Source organism: Cebus imitator, unplaced genomic scaffold (genome assembly GCF_001604975.1).
Source record: "Cebus imitator isolate Cc_AM_T3 unplaced genomic scaffold, Cebus_imitator-1.0 Scaffold69, whole genome shotgun sequence".
Lineage (NCBI taxonomy): Eukaryota > Metazoa > Chordata > Mammalia > Primates > Cebidae > Cebus > Cebus imitator.
This window is the reverse complement of record NW_016107384.1, coordinates 3,688,015-3,709,368: the sequence shown is the minus strand read 5'-3', so window position 1 is coordinate 3,709,368 and position 21,354 is coordinate 3,688,015. Positions and strand designations below refer to the sequence as shown.

Genomic DNA, 21,354 nt, shown 5'->3' with positions numbered 1-21,354 from the left:
CAAAGTTCTTATGAAGATTAAATGAGGTAATCTAAGTACTGCTTAGAACAGTGCCTAGCACACAATGATCTAGCAAAAAATATTCTCTATTAAGCTATTAATGTATTGATATGTATTTCTTTATTATGATCTAGCAAGAAATATTCTCTATTAAGCTATTAATGTATTGATATGTATTTCTTTATTATGATCTAGCAAGAAATATTCTCGATTAAGCTATTAATGTATTGATATGTATTGCTTTATTATAACCACCTTGGGAGGGAAGAGACATCATTATCTTTGTTTCATGGATATTGAAACTCAGGTTTCTGATTTGCTGTGTTTACTAACATAGCAAAGCTGGGAGAGATTCAAAGAGCCTCCTGCCCTTTCTTCCTTCTTTTCTTTCCTCCCCTCCTTCCACATATCCTTATTATTGGGCTGGAATGGGAAGCCATAATGTCCTTCCAGTTGATTGGAATTAGCACATCTGATTCTTTTTTAAATTTCCTTTTCCCTCCTGCCCCACATCCCTGCCAGAGCACTTGTAAGAAAGTACTCGCTCACATATCTTGTTCCCATTGAAGTAAAATCATATTATGCTTCTGTTTTTTGCCATTAGTCTATTACTATTAGCTGTCATATCCAAAGTCCCAAGTTCTTTATCTGAACCCTCATACTTGAGAAATTGACAGGGTCAAGGAAATAAGAACCACTGTTTACATAAGTGTTTATTGGACTTTCTTTATCATCTTTCAGGTCTTGTAGAAATTTGCCTGATGCACCCCCTCGACGTGGTAAAAACCAGGTAAGGTTCTGCATGAACAAGTTTTATTGACTTTGGCTAATATCCAAATTAAGATCTGCCAGAGCACTAAATGCTAGGACTTGTCCCAGGCCAGTAGCTGCTCTCTATAATGGCAGTTATATTTGCTTCTAAAGAAAGTAGTATTTGAAAGATAAAAAGTGAACAGTGAAAAGCATTTCTGGATGGAGGTCATCTGAAGTATGTAATATTTTACTGCCTTTGCATGACAACCATAAGGTATGATTTGTAGCTATACTGGCAAATGAGGTAAATTTATCAAAATGATGTAAAAACTAAACTTTATCCAGTGAATTATGACAGCACATTTTCATTTGTCATTGTATAACAAATCTCTATTTAATCATCAGCATTTTGGTATGATACTTCAAAATTTCAAGTAAGCTTTTTACATAGTGCTTAAAGAATTTATTCCCATTACTATTTGCCAATCCAAAAGGCCATATTTTCAGGAAACTGCAGGGCCATAATATGGTCAATACAAGCCAGGGCAATGTATTAAATGTATTTACCAAGAGGCAAAAAATAATAATAATAATAAAAATAACACAACTTTGTAGGGTATAATACGATCCAGAGAATTTTTAAAAAGTTAAACCTGTGGCTGAATTACTGAACTTTCTATTTTTTCAAATTGGAAGCTCTTGGATTCTAGTGAAAGTTTTCACTTATTTGCATTGTATGAAACCCAAGAGCACCATGCCTAGGTTGGAGCCTAACAGCCAACAATGCTATGCAACAATGGTGGTTAACGAAACCATTCCTGCCTTAATTAGGAAATATTTGATGATTCAGTGTGGGCATTGGATGGACGTGTTACTTATTAGGCAGTAGAATCTTAGGCTGGTTGCTGCAAGCAAGAGAAGGTGACTGTGGCGTACAAAAATAATATTACATTTCTAAGAGAGGTAGAGAAGATGGGAATTTGGCTTTTGTCTTAGCTGGAGCTACTGTAACAAAATATTATAGACTGGATGGCTTAAACAACAGACATTCATGTTTTACAGTTTTGGAGGCTAGGATTTCCAGGATTAAGGTCTTGGCTGATTCAGTTCTTAGTTAGGGCCTCGTCCTAACTGTAGAGGGCCTCCTTCTTACTGTATCCTTACATGGCAGACAGAGGAAGCTGTATTGTCACTTTTTCTTCTTATAAAGTCATTAATCCCATCATGAGGGCAACACCCTCATCACCTCATTTAAACCTAATCATCTTCCAAAGACCTCACCTCCAAATACCATCACACTGTGGGTAAGCGCTTCAACATACGAATTTTGGAGGGATACAAACATTCAGTTTGTAACAGCCTCAAATCACTAAACTCAAAGAGAAAGAAGAAAACCAGGGGGCCTGGCACAGTGGCTCATGCCTATAATCCCAGCACTTTGGGAGGCTGAGGCAGGTTGATCACCTGAGGTCAGAAGTTTGAGACCAGCCTGGCCAACATGGTGAAACTCCCTCTCTACTAAAAGTACAAAAATTAGCCAGGCATGGTGGTACACCCCTGTAATCCCTGCTACTTGGGAGACTGAGGCAGGAGAATCACCTGAACCTGGAGGTGGAGGTTACAGTGAGCTGAGATCACACCACGGCACTTCAGCTTGGGCAACAGAGTGAGACTCCTTCTTAAAAAAAAAAAAGAATCATATTACGATATGTGCACCTCTGGGCCATCTTTATTACAAAGTTCAGAAACAGCAAAACTCCCTGGAATTTCCTTCTTAGATTTCATGTTAACCTTTTTTGAGAAGCCAGAATATTGTTGCTAACCTCACTGATAAAATAATCTTTTTCATTTAAGGGTAGTTTTCTAAATTAGTAAACTGTTCCAATGAACACAGAGGATAAATAAGAATGATTTAATCAAGACATGTTATTAGAATTATGGTCACTCATCACTCAATATTTTATTCATCCATTCAACAGATGTGTATTGAGCATCTAGTGTGTGTGGGTTTCACGATAGCTCTGCCCTCAGGGAGCTCACAGTCTGATTAGCTAATTGGGATCTCATCACAGTGAAGATTTAAAAACTGTATCATTTTTTGTACTGGAATTGAATTGAAAATTTCTTGAAATGAATATAAGTTATTGGGGCTTTATATCTTCCTTGTTACATAAATATTTTCATTAAAATGCCATTCATTCATTAGAATTAGTCACATGACTTTGTCTAACTTCAGCAGGGAGGAAGATAATAATCCTTCCAGGTTCTTTGAATGAGAGAGGAATTGGATACTGGGTGATATTTGACCTGCATAATGAAAAGTCTATTGAATAAAGACTCACAATCATGGAATAAATTGAAAGCCACAAATATGGGCAGCTGACATTGCAACAGAAGTAGAATATGCAAGACTGATAGGACTTATCACCCAGGCAGTAACAGAGAGGTGACATCAAATGGGCAGGAGCAGACTCACCTGTGGGAACCTCTTCACCATCACATTATACAGGAGATGACTATGTTTCTAAATAGAAATAAAGTCATACCCAGGTAATGGTATTGATCATTTATAGAGTTTAAAAAATCCACTTGAAAGAAGAGTTTAAAAGTAAATTTTTAGAACCTGTTGTTATTCATTCAGCAAGAAAAAGATTAGGCACAAATGAAACCCAAAAGGAAGACTAGACTCCAAAAAGTAGACACATTTCTTTTGCCATACTCCAGCACATGAGACATTGTGGAAAATGAGCCATATCCATATTTGGATTAATTCAGGGTACTACTCCTTAAGTAATAAAATCCAATTTAAAAAAAAAAAACTGTGCAGTAAGATTTGGCTTCATGTATCCCAGGCTCCACTTTGACAATGCCTGCCAGAACTTAGAATCCAGTACTCTCAGAATATTGTGTCATTTAAAAAGTGACCTGCTAAAATCACCAATGCTAAGTGGTTTCGTGTATTATGTCTTACCATTTATGGTTTATGTTATTCATTTTCATATTTATCAGAACAGTAAGTACATGTAAATTGCATCAAATTCAAATAATGCTCCATGCATTGTGTCAATTAAGACAGGTGAGGTTGTGTGGCTGTAAACTCAACAACAAACTCAAAATCTCAGCAGATAACAAAAACAAGGATTTCATGTCTGATACAACTGGGTGTCTTCGTCTGTCTAGGCTGCTAAACTGGGTAACTTAGAGACAGCAGAAAATTATTTCTCACAGTACTGGAGGCTGAGAAGTCTAAGATCAAGGTGCTGGCAGATTTGATGTCTGGTAAGGGCCTGTTTCCTGGTTTAAAGGGTGCCCTCTTGCTGTGTCCTCACCTGGTGAAAGAGCAAGGCATCACTCTGGGGTCTCTCTTATAAGGGCACTAATCCCATTCCTGAGGGTTCTACCCTCATGACTTTCTAAAGGCCCCATTCCTGCTGCCATCATCTTGGAAGGTTGGGTTTCACCATATGAATTTGTGGTGGTTGGGGAGGGGGGAACAAATATTCAGACCTTAGCCAGGGGACACTCTGCTCAGACTGAAAGAAGCTCTGTTTGCACACATGCTTTCCCCATCCCTGTGGCAGGAAGAATAGTGCTGAACGGTCCCACCCTGGTGGTTAGAGCTCTGAATACACATGTCCTTTTCACCCAGACTATCATTAGAAACTAGCCACTTGACCACACCTGGACAACCAGAAGGAGAAGAAATATGATACTCCTACTTACCTGAAGGAAGGGACATGGTGTCAGTGTGCAATAGGCATGTCTTTTCCAAACCTTATAGGCAGGAACATTGTTTCCCTACCATGTTCTTTCCACCCACCAATTTCCATTCCAGAGGTAAGGACTTTTGACCTTTAGCTGATTCTGTTTGTAATTTACTTGAACATTTCCAAATATTATACTTACACTGGTTGTATTGAGTTGAATAGTGTCACTGCCCCAATTCACATTCTTCCCAGAACCTCAGAAGGTGAATTTATTTGAAAACAAGGTCTTTGTAGATGTAATTATTCAAGTTAAAAGGTGGCCATATGGAATAGGGTGTGCCCTAAGTCCATTATGACTGGTGTTATAAGAGCAAGAAAAGAGACTCACAGAAAGAGACATGATGTAAAGATGACCAGATGACGTCTTCTCTGGTGGCAGAGATTAGAATTCTGCAGCAAGCATATGAATACCAAGGACTGCTGACAATCCCCAGAAGCTCAGAGAGAGGTATGGACCATATTCTGCTTCAGAACCTTTTAAGAGGAGCCAACCCTGATGACACCTTGATTTTAGACTTCTGGCCTTCTGAACTGTGGAAGAATACATTTTTGTTGTTTTAAGCCATAGGGTTTGTGGTAGTTTGTATGCCGGAAAATGAATACACCACTATTTCTTAATTTGTCAACTGTAAATGTTATTTATGACAGCTAGAATTACACAATGGCCCTATTTCCTCTTCTCACATCTGTCCCATTATTGATCCATAATCAATTGTTTGCATTATTTTGACTACACATTGTTCACTGCTGAACCAAGTAGTGCTCAAGGATTTATTTTTCTGGAGTTAATTATTGCCTCATATTTTCATTCTTTAGTTCCCTATATGGCTATTGTTAATTGCAATCTCTTCCTAAATGTTTCTTCACATTCCTTTTCCCTACTATTTCAACATTGTCAAACTCTTAGCAGGTAATGTGGTGGGGCTTGTTGAAGGTGGAGTTTTGGCAATTACTTGGTTTTTTTGTTAGGTCCTCTTTCATCTCTCTTCCAGTATCAAAATTTAAATGTCTTTTCTGGGGATACTGTTTCTCCAGTGAAGAATCTTTCAATCAAGGTTGTGTTGTGGGGAGGGTCCCACTGTTAAGGATGAAAATATTCTCATCATCCTCTAGTTTCTGGTATGGGGCCACTCTCCTGCCCTCTACTGTACCTAGCGGCTCCCAGTCTGAAGCTGCTCTTATCCAGTCTCCAAAGAGTAAGCCTCAGGTCTTTAGTGTGAGGTAGGAGAGAAAACACACATGGACTTCAAGCAGTGCTCTTGCTTTGAGTTACATATTCTCATTTTTCAAGTTATCTGGTACCTCTGAAGCCTGAGGCATCCCAGGGTCTTTACTGGCAATCCCTTCTTTAGTTACCTGGGGTGCAGTCTTCTCTGCCCTGCTAAGGCAGTGACCATTCCTCCATCCCTTTCCACCTTGCAAAAATGAGTTACTTTTTTGCAAGTAACTCTTTACTTCTTGCCTCAACCTCTTTGTCTATCTGGGTTTATGCTTATTTATAATTATTATTTTTTTGCCACTTGTGTAAGTCATGGCCCAATCAGGAGAATACACACACTCTGAGTATTTGAAACTATGCAGAGTAAATGCAAGGAATTCCAGAGGTAAGGACCTTTGACTTTTAGCTGATTCTGTCATGATTTACTTCTATATTTCTAAATATTATACTTATATTGCTTTGTATTGAGTTGAATGATGTCCTTGCCCTAATTTTGTCCAGATTGTAGAATTGCTAAGGAGCCAGCAAAGGTCTGTGAGGCAACCTAGAGATTAGCAATCTCTTTTTCCCTTCACCACCACCACAGGCTGAAGGGAAAAAGGGAGGAGGTGGTGTTGCCAGATCCCAGGGCCTCATAACCCTGCTGGAAGCTGGAATCATGGTAGGTTTGTCTAGTGGGAGCTGCAGTCTCAGGATGTAGCCACTGCCTCCCTGAGGTAGAGAGCGACAGGAGAAGTCATCTGATTTCTCCCTTTTCTCCCCACCTTCAGATTCTCACCCACCAGTGCTCCTATTTGCTGAACCCATGGAAGTCCGGGAAGCCCAGCCTTGTAGAGGTTAGCCCCTTCACATTACAGAGCAGAGCAGGACAAGGCGGGGAGTGAGAAACTGATCTGAAGATAAGCAGAATGGGGACTGACATACTGTCATTTTTGAGGGATTTAGAGAAAGCACTGAGAGAAACATGCAGTTTGAATTCATCATGTTGAATTGCCAAGAGTTTTGCTTCACACCCACTTTTTATTTTAAAAAATAGTTAGAAATTATCATTGATACGTATTTTATGGCAAAATTCCAGGCATTGTGACACTTAATACAGAAAAAAAGCTTATTCTGCTTCATGCAATTATGGCACCGGGGATAGACCTAATGTTAGCAGAGACCAGCCACATGACAAACAATGTGTTCTAAGGGTCCCTAGCTAATTTTAGCAGAGGATATTTGACTAAGAAGCTGGACATGTGGCAGTTATGTAGAATCCAGGTCTCCTTTGAGAATCTCCCCAGAGACATGTATATATATTGTTTTATAGTTCTGTTTATACACAAACAGAGCTCTGTGTACCATTGTGGGTAGACCCCTCCTTAAGAACCTGTGGCTACAAATAACAAAAGACCCCATTCACTTGTATAGCTGGGAAGGCCTAAGGGTAGTTTCTGGCTTCATACTCTCCAGCAGTGCAAATAAAATAACCTTTAGTTATATTTCTCTGATATTCTCTCTTTCTCCCTCTTTCCCTCCTTTTCTCCAGCTATCCTTTTCTTATATAGGTCTCATTTTAGGGTAGCATCTCTCATTCAGCACTAGATAGCCTTGGCAGCTTCAAACTTACATGGTGCTTGGTGTTTGTTTGTGTGTGGTTAGTAGCTTTGACTCTAGAGTTAGGCTGCCTGGGTTCAAATCCTGACTCCTCCACTCATTACTTGTGTGACCTCATGAAGCTACATAACTCTGCTGTGCCGTAGTTTCCTCATCTTTAAATAGGAACAACAATGGCATCCACATTATTATGAAAAACAAATGAGCATACACACACACAGAGATACACACACACACACACACACACACACACACACACACACACACACGAAAGCATGGTGTTTAATCCTGGGTTAGCAAAAATCTGGGGAATACAAACACAAATGGAGTTTACAGGGTAGCAGAGAAACCTGAGGGAGCATACAGGTGTGGGAGAGGGAAGTGTTTATTATGGAGTCAAGCAGTTCAAGTTTCTAAGCCACAAGACTTATGTGTTATATAAGTACTATGTTCAAAGTCTTCCTTAGCAAGGTGTTTGCAAGTAGAGCATCCTTCTGGGCAGAAGAGCCTTGGTTTAGTATCTGTGTTCCTGCTGGCCTCATGCCACACATTATTTTGGGGCTGCGTGCTGACATTATTCAGTATCCTCTACAGCCATCACTGTGCCTGGCCTTCAGGAGGTGCCCAGTGAATGCTGTTGAAGAAATGAGTATTTGATAATAATCAAAATAATAACCTTAAGAGTTCTATGGCAAAACTGAAATGTCTATAAAATGAATAATAGGTGGTCTTCATTGTGTCATCCTCACTGAAAAAGGGAAGATTTCATGAAAAAGGTGGGAACTTAGAATCTGTTAACTTAAAAAGGGAGACATTACTTGACAGGGTAGTGGGCAAGATTACAAGCCTATAGTGGAGTTTCAGGGACTGGATTGGGAAAGAACTTGGTAACGTGAGAAGGTTCCCATTAGCTGTGCCTGGAACAGAGGTGGGTGGACTAAGTGGGGAGAGGGATCGAGGGTTCTGAGGCAGCGTGTGGGACAAGCTTTGAGATGGGAAGTGAAACCCGGGACTCCATCTAGAACAGCTCTGGCTAATTGAAACAAAATGCACCACACACATGTAATCTTAAGGTTTCTAAGGACCACATTTGAGGAAGTAAAAATGAAACAGGTAAAATTAATTCTGATAGTAAATCCTGTTTAACCTAATAGATTCAAAACATTACCATAGCAACATGTTAACGTAAAAACTATGAATGAGATATTTTCCATTCTTCTTTTTTGTACAAAGTCTTCAAAATCTGGGGTCTATTTTATGCTTACAGCACATCCCAGTATTGACTCATCAGCCACATTTCAAATGTTCCACCACCACATGGGGCTGGAGGTTCTTGGATTAGACAGCACAAGCCTAGAATGTAATCTTAAAAGCAAGGTCTTTAAAGAGAAGGACGGAGTCCAGTGGCTCTTTTCTAAGAAGAATACTCTTGCTTGGAATGAGATGATGGTTACAAATAACCAAGGTGCTAGGTGGGGGGAATTTTGCTACATATGCATTTCAAGGTTTGTACCTGTGTGGAGAAGGTGCATTTGAAAGCCCCAAGGATTTATGGAAGTCACAAGCTGAGAGAGTTGTAACTTATATCCCTTTCATATTTTTAATCCCAGGAAAGGAAATGGCACATTGTGCTTCAGGAAGGTATAATTACTGAGGTGTTTGTTCTGTTTCACCCTGCATCATTTTTTTATCATTTTTGTTTTCAGTTTTGAACAGAGCATAAATCAGGTGCATACTACATAAACTGCCAATCCTGTAAGGACTGATCTTTTTTAAAGTGCCCCAAAGGCACAGCAATGGGCCTGTAGTTCCAGCTAGTCAGAGGGCTGAGGCAAGATTGCTTGGGACCAGGAGTTCAAGAGCAGCCCAGGCAACATCGCAAGACCCCTATTTCTAAAAAGAAAAAGCAGCATTTTTAAAGTACCCCTTTTGTCAAATAAAGAACTGCAGAACATGTTTTCTGGTGGGTGCAGGGGAATGGGAGAAAGTGTGGGGGGGTCATTTTCACATCTGCTCGTAGACATATAGTTAAAGACTAGTGGTGAGTGTACAGACCGATGCATACCTTGGCTGTCATCCTTCCTACCCCCCATCAGGACTTAGCTTGCACTGAGAAGTCTCTTCATATTTCTTTCAAAATATATTAATCACTGGGTGAATTCTAAAGACTCATATGGGTTGAAAATTTGGCATCCACGTGTTGTTATATATGTGCTTATGGGGCTTTTATTCAATCTGTGGAGACTGATTTACACTCTATTGGTGGCTCCCAAACCCCAGACTTCTGAATCAGAAACTGTAGGGGTGAGTCCTACCAATATTTATGTTTAACAACCTCCCGAGTGATTCTTATGCAGCAAACCTGGACTGGTCACTGGGTCAGCCTTTGGGAATCACTGCTGAATACGCTGTTGGCAATTTTGTAAAAAGTCATGTAAAGAGCTCCTTTTTTTTTTTTCCCCTTAAGTGTTGAAGCTTTCATTAACCTATGATTCTCATTGGTTTTCTTTTTGTAAACCGCTGCTTCGTTTGTGTGAGCAGAAGTGAAAGGACAAAATGGTTGTCCTGCAGAGCTCATTACGTGGTTTTTGAGAGTGATATGGAAATATATTATCCACAGCCAGAAACAACACATTCTGTCTTACTCAGTGGGATACTGGGGCAGAAATTAGCACCAGGAGATGGGAGAGGAGCGAGTATTGGTTGTTACAGAGGGAAGGTAAATGGCTCTGATGAGTGAAAATGATTTAGGAGGCATAAGCCCACCACAAAGTTTCTTAAAAAGAGAAATCTGAGGATGGGGTATGGTGAGAGGCTGCTTTGTGGGGTGTCCAGTAGAGTGTGTGAAGCCAGGCTCTGGGAAGCATCCACTGCCTCCTTTAGCAGGGAGGAAGGGAAACAGCCGTGAACTTTAATGTGAATGCTTAATTTAGATGTTGGAGAGGGGATGTTGGGGCCAATGGAACAGTGGGGTGGAAACACGGAATGAAGACTTTTCCCCCCAATAGATCCTTTAAAAAAAAAAAAAAAAGAAAGAAATGAATCTTTTTAAAATGGGAAGAAAACACAGGGAAAATGTTAGGATGGGGTATAAACAGGAGGCAGTAGAACCTATAGGATTCGAAAATAAATAAATAACAGAGCAGCTGGGAAGGCTATGTCCATATGTTAATGATTTGCCCGTGGTGTAAAACATTAAGATTATATTCAGGGTTAGAACATGGTTATGCCTGATTTCTCACCATGGGCAGAAATTCAGAGCTAGACCACTGTCATGGCTTGTTTCTAACCATGGATAGAATGTGTCTGAAGGAAAACAAATAAGGAGTAGAACCACAGTTTTATAAACTACATTTTTATTGGGATTTTGTCATGTAGCTAAATCAATCCATGGCAACATATAATGGTACGGAATGGTTACAGGATCCCCAAATACATTGTGAGTAGAACTTCTACTTTACTTTTGAAATTGCATGACCATAATAGGGTTTCTCTGGGATTTATTTTATTTAACTGAAATGTCTTTTTGTAATTTCTGAGCCCAAGCAAGAAAGTACTGCATAGTGGGCAGACCGGACTGCAACACTGTATTGATTAAGTCATTCTTTTCCATGCAGTCATTGGTAAAGATTTTGTTTAATAACATAATCAAACAAAAACAGGGCACGAGATGGGTAACATATTTGGAAGGAATAGAGGTGCCAGTTGGCCAGGCTTTGCTTGGCACATTATAGAGCTGCAGTGAATTATGTGGTTTTAAATGAATTAATATGTGCTTTAAAATACCACTTGCTCCAATCTAAGTGCTTTAATACAAATTAAGTTCGTCATTGCTTGTGAGTTCAAAGCAAACCTTGAACGGTCTCACATTTGTATAGTGACTACTATAACCTAGGAATGAACCTAAAATGAAGAGAAAATAATCTTATTTTTTGCACTAATACAGAAAGCTGCATGTCTACATTCTAGATGTATGGGACCCTCTGGAGAATGGCAGAGGGTTTGGGGATGATAGGTCATTACCCTATCATGAGATTTCATTGATATTACTTCTGAGATTTTACTTTGATAATGTTCTGCCTCTCTTTGGGAGAGCAAGTGTTGTATCCAAACTCTGGAAAGCTGAGAAGAGTCCACAGTAGAAAGTCTTGACCCTTCATCTTCCCCACACGTTGGAGGTCCGCTCACTGAACACAGGCCCAGGTCCTAGGCTGGGTTGGTTGCAATAACTGCCGTATCCATGCTGCTACTGTGAGCCAATAAAAAGGAGGAGCTGAAGGATTTGTTGCCTAAGGCACTGGGAAAAAAATTGGTCCTAAGATTATATGCAGAAGAATCTTGCTGCCATAGACTAAAATTATTTTTCAATCTTGTTAATAAGGAGAAAATCCTCTTTTAACAAAAATCCAGTCAGTTCTCCCCACATAAAATAACAAAGTTCTATTATGTTAAATCAACTGGAACTCACTTTATAATCTGAATAGGTTGTTTCTAAATTTATTTATTTTTTTTTGTAAATGGAATTTATTTTAAAATCACTCCCTAGAGGAACAAGCTATTTTTATGACTCACATTGCAAAACTTTGTAAAGTGTGTAATCTCTCTTTAATTTGTGTTTTGTCTAAATTTAAAAAATAAAGATTTAGTGTTTATATAGAGTACGGTAGCTATTATTCCTCAACTAATTAAATGGCCTTAGAAGATTCTCCCTTAGCTAATAAGGAAAGGTGTGTTCTGTTTGGATACTTCTTGCTTTTTTTCACTGCTTAACTGCAAAGGCTTCTTCTGTGCCTACCCCAGCCTGAGGATGAGAAGGAACAGCTACAATGCATTCTTCATGCCTGTCAGTGGGGTTCTCCAGACATCTTTTTTTCTCTTTTTTTAAGCTGAAAGGTAAATAATTCTTAAATGGCCTTCTTATCTTTGTCATGGGAAAGTGAATTATTTTTAAAATGAGCGTCAGAATGAAGACTATTTCCTTCGTTCCTCCCCCCAACCCATTCAGGGTTTTGTCCCAACCGCCTTTAAATTTCCAGCAATTTCATTAATCTACTTATTTAGCCAATGCCCATCACAAATTCCCCTATGAGATAGTTTGCCTAAGCTATAGCTTAGATTCCAATTTGAGGTTATTGTAATTTAATATACAATACTATACAATATGCAAATAAAATAAATTGATGTGGGATTATTTCAAATTAAAAACAACAAAGATATTTTTCTAAGTGTTTGTTATGCCATCATACACTTTTCTCAGATAATCTTCTATTTTTGTTTTAATTATGCTTTAAGTTCTGGGATACATGAGCTGAACATACAGGTTTGTTACATAGGTATACATGTGCCATGGTAGTTTGCTGCACCCATCAACCCATCTACATTAGGTATTTCTCCTAATGCTATCCCTCCCCTAGCTCTCTACCCTCCAACAGGCCCCAGTGTGTGATGTTCCCCTCCCTGTGTCCATGTGTCCTCATTGTTCAACTCCCACTTATGAGTGAGAACATGTGGTATTTGGTTTTCTGTTTCTGTGTTAGTTTGCTGAGAATGATAGTTTCCAGCTTCATCAATGTCCCTGCAAAGGACATGAACTCATCCTTTTTTATGGCTGCATAGTATTCCATGGTGTATGTATGCCACATTTTCTTTATCCAGTCTATCATTGATGGGCATTTTAGTTGGATCCAAGTCTTTGCTATTGTGAACAGTGCTACAATAAACATATATGTGCATGTGTCTTTATAGTACAATAATTTATAATCCTCTGGGTTTATACCCAGTAATGGGATTGCCTGGCCAAATGTTGCTTTTGGTTCTAGATCCTTGAGGAATCACCACACTGTCTTCCACAATGGTTGAACTAATTTTCACTCCCACCAACAGTGTAAAGGCATTCTTATTTCTCCACATCCTCTCCAGCATCTGTTGTTTCCTGACTTTTTAATGATCACCATTCTAACTGGTGTGAGATGGTATCTCATTATGGTTTTGATTTGCATTTCCCTAGTGACTGGTAATGATGAGCTTTTATTCATATGTTTGTTAGCTGCATAAATGTCTTCTTTTGAGAGGTGTCTGTTCATATCCTTCATCCACTTTTTGATGGGGTTTGTTTTTTTCTTGTAAATTTGTTTAAGTTTTTTGTAGATTCTGGATGTTAGACCTTTGTCAGATGGATAATCTCCTAATTTAAGGGCATGTTTTTGGGGGGAGAATTTGGAACGAATACCATGTCTATTTTCAGTGTTTATTCAAGATCTATCTGAGATTAGCCCTAGCTCTAAATTCAAGTAAAGCAAAAGTTCAAAATGTTTGTTGTTTATTTTGCCATTGTAACATGTTTAACAATGTTTTCTAGTTAAACTCTAAGCAATCTGCCATCAGTGAAAGTAAAATTATCTTATCCAGAGTGTTTGTTCCTCTGTAAAGAGCAGGTGTCTGTCTCAAAAGGGCTGGAATATTCTTGAAAAGTCATGTGCCATGGAGAAAGTACTTTAGGATTCTTACTTGGGCTCTCCTCTGCAGCGTGAGAAAACCTGAAAGTGTTGAGAAAGAGGCTGCTTAAGGGAGAAAACTCTAACTGTGAACTGAACCTTAGAACCTCAGGCCAGGCCCATGGGAAAGCTGCTTTTGAGTCGAGCATATGGGAATCAAGCCGAATGAAATCTAAATTGTTGAGATTCTAACACAGCAGAAGGCTACGGCTATCATGAACATTCTAGAAGATTGTTTTTCCTTTCTGTGAATCAAGAGTAAAAAATCGTAAGTTGCTTTAGACAAACAATTTGAGGCTGATAATGTAATATCATAACCATGATCCTTGACCAAAAATTGATAAAAAGTGTTTAACATTCTTGGAAAATCGATTTGTTCTCAGAATATTCTTGTTGAGGTGGCTAAAATAGCCTGTATGCGTTTGCTTTGCAGTCAGGGCACAGCTGAGATTTAGTTTTAACATAATGAAGAAGTTTGCAAGATGATAAATAGAGCTGGATGCAACTCTGTATACTCTGGGCCAAGTTCTTACAGGATAAGTTTTTCCCATTTGGGGTTATTGAATAATATTTTCTTCAGTGAAACTTTTGTGAGAGCTTAATAGGTTACATACTTCCCTGTTATCACAAAAACCACCCAAAATTATTCTGAATATCATCAATTTTTGGTAATCAGAATCTATCTGGGATATGCATTTGTGTTTTTTATGAAATAATACAGCGTTGAGATGAACTTCTTACTATATGATCCAACTCAGTACTTCTAAATATGCTCAGAAAAATATACACTTTAGAATTTCTTATCTCTGTATTTGTGTCCTTTTAAATTTTGAAAAGTAAAAAGCACACATTAGAAAAAAGTTTGACTTTTTCCTAAGATGCTCTCCCAAAGTGAGAGCTGGTTAGAATTCTGACCTATTTTCATTTAGAAAGGTCAGACAAGCAGATATGATTCCTTTGTGGACAGGCCTTCAGTGTCCAGGGGGAGTGTAATTAACACAGCTCCACTAAGGCAATGGATCATGTGGGAAGACACACCCACTGAAGACAGGAGACCAGCCTTCTAGTTCAGCACTGTTGGCCCTACTCTGTGAGTCAATGGAGCTGCTCTGGGATTTCACTCCCCAGCCAGGAAACTGAGGGCATTTCCCTACATGGTCTTGGAGGCTTCTTTAAACTGATATTCTTGTTTCCACGGCAGTGTTTTCATTATTTAAAAATAAAATGATTGCAAGTACATATCTGGTAATGGGGTTTCTCAACTCCGTTAATGCCCCAAGCTCTCTCCTGTCTCAGGTCCTGTGTTCTTGGAATCCCTTCTTCCTGGAGTGTCTGGCTTCTTCTTGACCTTCATACTTCAGCTCAGCTGTCATCTCCTCAGAGAAACTTCTCTGGCTGCCCCATCTCCAGTGGCCTCCTGCGTGTCTCTCATTTTTTTCATTACCTTATTTGTCTTTGTCTTAGTCTTCTGATCTCATCAAAGTTATTTATTTGTCTACACATTAACTGTTTGTCTGCTCCAACTGGAGTATAGGCTTTCTAAAGGCAAGGGGCCTTCTTTCTTTTGTTCACCGATATGTATGTGCAGTGTCTACAAGAGTGTTAAGCACAAAGTAGGTGCTCAATAAACACTTGGTGAATGAATGATTGAATGGATATCATTTAAAATTGGGCACAGCATATGTATTTTCAAATTATGTATTTGGGAAAATAAAACACAAACACACTAAGCCTGTTTTTACTATCATGAGCCCGGTTTCACATAGGATCAATTCACAGATTTTTGTTTTGGATCTTCCTTTGGCTAGTTAGTAATCTGGGCATTTTATAAAGCCTAAGTTGCATTTGTGTGGTTTTATACCACAGAGAATGAGACACGATATTTATATATTCACCATGTGTCAGTGAATTTTTCAGGATCTGTACATCACCTGCCCCTGTACTATCCTGATACCTACAAACTGACATCTGGACCCAGGATAGTTGAGCCTCTCTCAGTCCTGTTCATTGCCCGCTAAGGTTTAAGCCTCTTAACTCCAGTCCAGTGCATTAATGACCCTCTACCCTAGCCTAGGAAGAGAAGACTCACCCTCCTGGATGGTGGTTGGATGGGCAGCTTGATGCTGGTGACAAGTGGGCTTTATGAGCCCAACCTGGATGCTCCTTGAGGAAATGTTTTTAGTGCACACAGTATCTTATTTTTACTTTCACATCTCATGAAATAGTTATTTAAGGAATCATGCCAGATGGAGTAGGCAGAGTTGCATTCCTGAATGTAGCTCTTTTTGTTAGCTTAGTAGATTGGCCTCTCATTGAATTAAAAGATATAAAAATCTCTTTTTATCAATATTTTTAAGGTATCCTAAGCATTTTCTTTTTAAAAGACGGCAGGATTAGCAGAGTAGTGGTGTCGAGAAGGCTTCGTTTTAAAACAAAAATAATGCATGACTTCAGAAGTTATGTTTTCTAGCCTTCTGAAATCTGAAAAAGAAAAGGAAAGGGAGAGATTTATTAAGAAAATATTAACCACGACTTCTGAAGAGATATCTTGGAATCATTTTTGGATCAAATTAGAGTTTCTGTTTCCTTGTTACATTGAAAACTGAAGTCGATTATTTGATTTCCTCTTAGTACTGAAACCGAAACTCACGTTAAATAGAAAGGAAAAAGAAATAACCCTAAAATTTATCTTCAGGTTGAAGAGTTGGAAAATAGCTATTGTTTTATATTTTGATTTCCCAGAGTGTGAGAAAACTGTCCCTGTATAGATACTTGCCAAGTTCTGAGAGAACACTTAAGAGTGTTTTTGGGTAGCACAGGGAGATAGGGTCTTGTATGCGGGTGTTCCAGGTTTCAAATGGTAACGGGGGAATAGGAGAAAAGAGGGAAGCATTCCCAAATCAAACATAACTCTCAGGAAATGAGCCAGAACACCTGGGAGAGGTCGGGGGTCAGAAAATACAAACTCAGGGTTCAATATTTTGCTCTCATCACACAAAAGAAAATGGGTCATATACGGTAGACAGAAGAAAATCTGGGATTTTATAGAAAAGTTAGGAACTAAGAATCCTGTCATCCTAATGTCATTCTGTCATTCTCCCATGACTCTATGATGTTTCAAAAAATATTTTCAGAATTGATGCTGGTGCTTTCTTGTGGTTTCTTGTTGCTTAAACATCAGGTTGAGAAGTTATTTATCTCTTTCTCTCAACTCCCAGAGGTTCACTTCTGAGAACCTTGTGAGGCAATTCTTTGGCCAGTGCTTACAAGGCTCTGGAGGGTGGGGGTAGGGGTGGTCCAGCCCGCAGAGATGGAGACACCACAGCCCTGAATCATGGGTCATTCACTTCTGGGGAGAGAAAAGAGGTTTTGCAAACGTTACTTCATGGGACCTCCTAGGGAAAAAAAGGGTGTTTTTTCCATCTCATTTCCCAACTCTAAGTTCTCTGAAATCTACTTGATTTTTGCCAGGTGTCAAATTATAACCCTCCTTGTCAACCACAAATGACTAATGATTAGCCTAATGACTATGCAACGTTTGAAACTCAAATTCACATTTTAACTTACTGACTATATTGTTTTTATTAATTGTGAAAAAAAATTCCCCACCAAAGCCAATAAAAACAAAGTTTTAGAGTCTTAATTGCAATGTTCACTTGCAGTTGTTGACCCTGTAGGTGCTCAAGGAGAAACAAGATGGGGGCTGCAGCCCGCCCATCTTCAGGCCTGAGGCCGCAGTGCAACAAATGACGCCAATGCCCCTCTCCTGGGGAGAGTTAAGTGATGTCAGCACCTCTGGGCAGAGCAATATTTGACCCTTAAACTGCTTCATATACAAGCAGCTGTTTTCCTCTTTCCCTCATTCCATGAAGGACGCAGGAGGGCTGAAATACCTGATACTCTTTTTCATCACCAGAGATAAAGTAAATTTAAAACTTGAATTAAATGATGACCACTTTGCTTACTGGTTATTTACTGATAGGTAGTGATTCTCGAAAGCCGCAGGATGATTTTCTTTTCTTTACATTTTGTGGAAAGGGGGCAAGGTCTCAGCAAGTTTTCTCCATATTTACGCCTGGCCCCCAATGTGTGCCTTGAGAGCTCATAAAAACAAATCTGCCTCTCAGCCGGGCAGTCGGTAATGGGATCTGGAGCCTCTCTCTGCAAGGTCACCTGTTTAAATAGAGACTCCCGCAGTGCTGCCTGAAAGGTGTTTCCATAGGAGGGTTGCTGGCAGGCTCCCTCGGTGTTTAGGAAGTGAGCTTCCAGTGTTGGGCCTGCCCTCCAGAGGGTCTTCCCTTTGCAGAGCTCCATTGCAGCTGAGGCTAAGAAAGGCTTGAGACCCAAACGCAGGCAGGCCAGACCCCAGGCCTAAGATAAAGCATGTCTTAGGCTTTAAGTACAAAAAAAATTCCATTAAAATAAAAGCAGTACTTTATTCCATTTGCTGCTAGAGTACATTTTAGAGTCTAACAGTGGTAAATGTGAAATGGCCTATGGAAATGTGAGGACTGTAAAAATCATTGCGTAAAAAGATGCCAAGCATTGTTTGCAGAAACTAAATGTCCTTTTGCACCAGCAGTGAGCTTCCTTGGATGGCACAGCAGACAAGGTTCCCAAATTAATGAAAAAGCAAGCCAGATATTCATGTCAATTGTAGCTCTCATTCTTTCTTTCCATCTGATTGCACATTTTCTACGTGGGATGTGCTTCCAGGCTCCATATATCTCTCTCCTTCATGCCCCTCCACCCCACAATTAAGCCCAGTTCCTGCCTCGTTCTGATTCTAGCAGAATTGCTCAATGGATAGTCCTTGTGTGCCGACCTCTGCTGTACCAGCAACGTGCCGGGGTGTGGGGTTCCCAGGGCTTCCACACATCACTCACACATGTGTCTGGCACAGCCCTAACTAGCTCTTCTCCAATATGGTGCCAGTGGCCCCCTTTCCACTGGCCTCTCCCAATCTAAAGAGAAAGCAGTCAGTGGGAGATCATCAAGCACTCTCTGCTATCTTGGCTTTGGCATTTCAGTGGGGTTGTCCTCCCCAGTCCCCGCTCCCAGAATGAGCAGTCTTCAGAATCACCATTACTCCTCCTCCCTTACAAGCCATGTCTGAGCTACCAGACTTAATTCTGGAGATCCAGATCAGGACTGGCCTGACCGCTTTGGAATCAAAGAATGAAATCAGGATAGAAACAATATACAGAAAGACAAGCCTGAGAGAGGGAGAACAAACAAAGCCAGCAGTTCCTGGTTAGGGTCATAAAGCACCTACTTCCTTTACAGACCAACAATAAACAGTCAGTCACCAATCAGTAAACATTCCTCACCTTAGGAGTGAGGATTTGTATTCAAAGACACCAGATTAGATGCTGACTTTCCCACCCTGATTTTCCCCCCAATGTAATGGAGATCCTCCAAAAAAAAAAAAAAAAAAAAAAAAAAAAAAAAAAAAAAAAAAAAAAAAAAAAAAAAAAAACTCACAAACTCTTTCTTGGTAAGGTTAACCAGGGCCAGATAATTCTCTGTTGGAAAGATCTGTCTGGAGCATTGTAGAATGTTTTACCAGGACCTAAGACCTCTACTCACTAGATGCCAATAATACCTTCCTTTCAGCATGACAACTGAAAATGCTTCCAGACGTTACCACATACCCCCCTGGGAAACAAAACCATGCTTCACCCCATTGAGAACCACTGGGTTAAGGGAAGGAACTATTCAAGGCATACATATTGATATGGGACAAATGTCATAAATACCAGTGAGGCATCAGAATATGATCTCATAACTCTTGATGATAAAGTGCTATATATGTTAGGGAGTTGCTCCACAGATGGGGAGACCTGTGATTCTCAAACTTTAGTGGGTATCAGAATAACCAGGAGGGCTGGTTAAAACCCAAATTGCTAAGCCCCACCCTAGAGTTACTCACACTGTCAATCCAGGGTGGAGACCAACGATTTGCATTTGGGATATGATGATGCTGATGCCGGAGGTACTGAAAACCATTGGACTGGATCTTTCTGGATGGGTACTTGACCCACCAATGGTGATGTAGCCACAGATGAGGAAGGTGTATTGCTGTAAGCCTTCTCTCTGCCCTTCTTGATTTTCTGCATCTGTGTCTGTCATCTTCACTACCCAACAACCAGTGTCATTGCCTCTTTTTCTCAGGATCCCCCCGAGGGTGCCTCTCACTTTGATCTTTTCGCCTCAGGAGGTACCCTAAACTTTCCCACTACTCGGCCCCTCTCAAACGTTGGGTTTGGCTGTTTGTTCCTTAGGCCCACTTCCTAGTCCTGAATTAACCCATGCCTAAGCATCAGGAAGTCCTTACAGGGTCCTCAACTTCTGGGTGCTTGTTAATCCTCCTTAGAGTTCTCAAAACAAACTACCAAGTCATGGCATGGTAAGGGATGGCTTGTCCAGCAGAGAAGAGCCCATTATTTTACTGTCATTGTTCAGAATTATCAGATCATGGTGATAATATAATGCAAACCAATACTTATTATTTAAAAAAAAAATTGTACAGACAGTAAAGCCCCTTATTGCCTCCACCTTGGGCAAACTGCTGGCACCACTCTTAGTTCCAAGGATGGCAGAATGCGCCCCCTCACCTCAGGCCCCAGAAAAGTACAAAAGACAGCAATTACCCTCCTACGCTGCAGGTTTCTGTACACTGTTGGTCTCTTAGCGGGTGCTCATCTGAACTGTATGACCATCCCTGGTTTTCTTTTGTTGATAATATCAAGTGCAGACTTTTTAGAATGACATACAAGGCTTTTTATATAGGGTCCCAACCAATCTTTTCCAGAATCCACAATATCTGCTAAGTCTAACACACTTTCATTCTCTCTACACCAGACTACCATTTCTTATTTCCCAAACACAACTTGTAAATACACATCATAGTGATAATGGTAATAAAAATCAATAGCAACTACCTTCTTGAGCATTTGCTGTGTCTGTGCACTGTTCTTTACCATGCTGTCTACTTTAATCTTTCTAACAAGCCCATGAAGGAAGTACTAGTATTATGTCCATTGAACAGATAAGGAAACTGAAATTTAAAGAGTTCAAGAAATGAGAAAGGAAAGAGCCAGAATTCAAACAGCTAACATCTATTATACACTACATGTGTTTACTACAGTTACTCTCACCCAGCCTCATCTGGGGAAAAGTCTCTCATCTTTCAAGACCCAACTCGACTATAACTACCTGTCTGAATCCTCTGCTACATCTTCAGGGCGAATCCACCATTCTTTTCTCTGACATTGTTTAAAACTCTCTGTGTGTATGTGTCTATAATGTATTAATATATCATATGCATGTTTCACATTATAATGTTAGGTTTTTATGGTTCCCTCTGTTCAAATGTGAGATCATTTTGCATTTATATTTGTAGTCCCAGTATCTGGCGCTGTGCCTGGTATCAAATAGATATTCTGTAAGTGCTAACTGAATGAATAAGTGAGGGAGGGAGTGAAGGAATGATCTATCCCAACTTTAAATATTGCTTTAA

General features: G+C 39.8%; 1 protein-coding gene across 5 annotated transcripts in view; it reads left to right on the top strand.

Annotated features, from left to right (window-relative positions):
- Window positions 1-21,354, top strand: part of SLC25A21 (solute carrier family 25 member 21) — a 512,809-nt gene that overhangs the window by 312,300 nt on the left and 179,155 nt on the right. For all 5 annotated transcript variants that reach the window (XM_017530843.2, XM_037739374.1, XM_037739376.1 and 2 more), the window contains one exon: window positions 742-790. In XM_017530843.2, coding sequence (XP_017386332.1) covers window positions 742-790 — 49 coding nt within the window. The remainder of the gene's footprint in view (window positions 1-741; window positions 791-21,354) is intronic.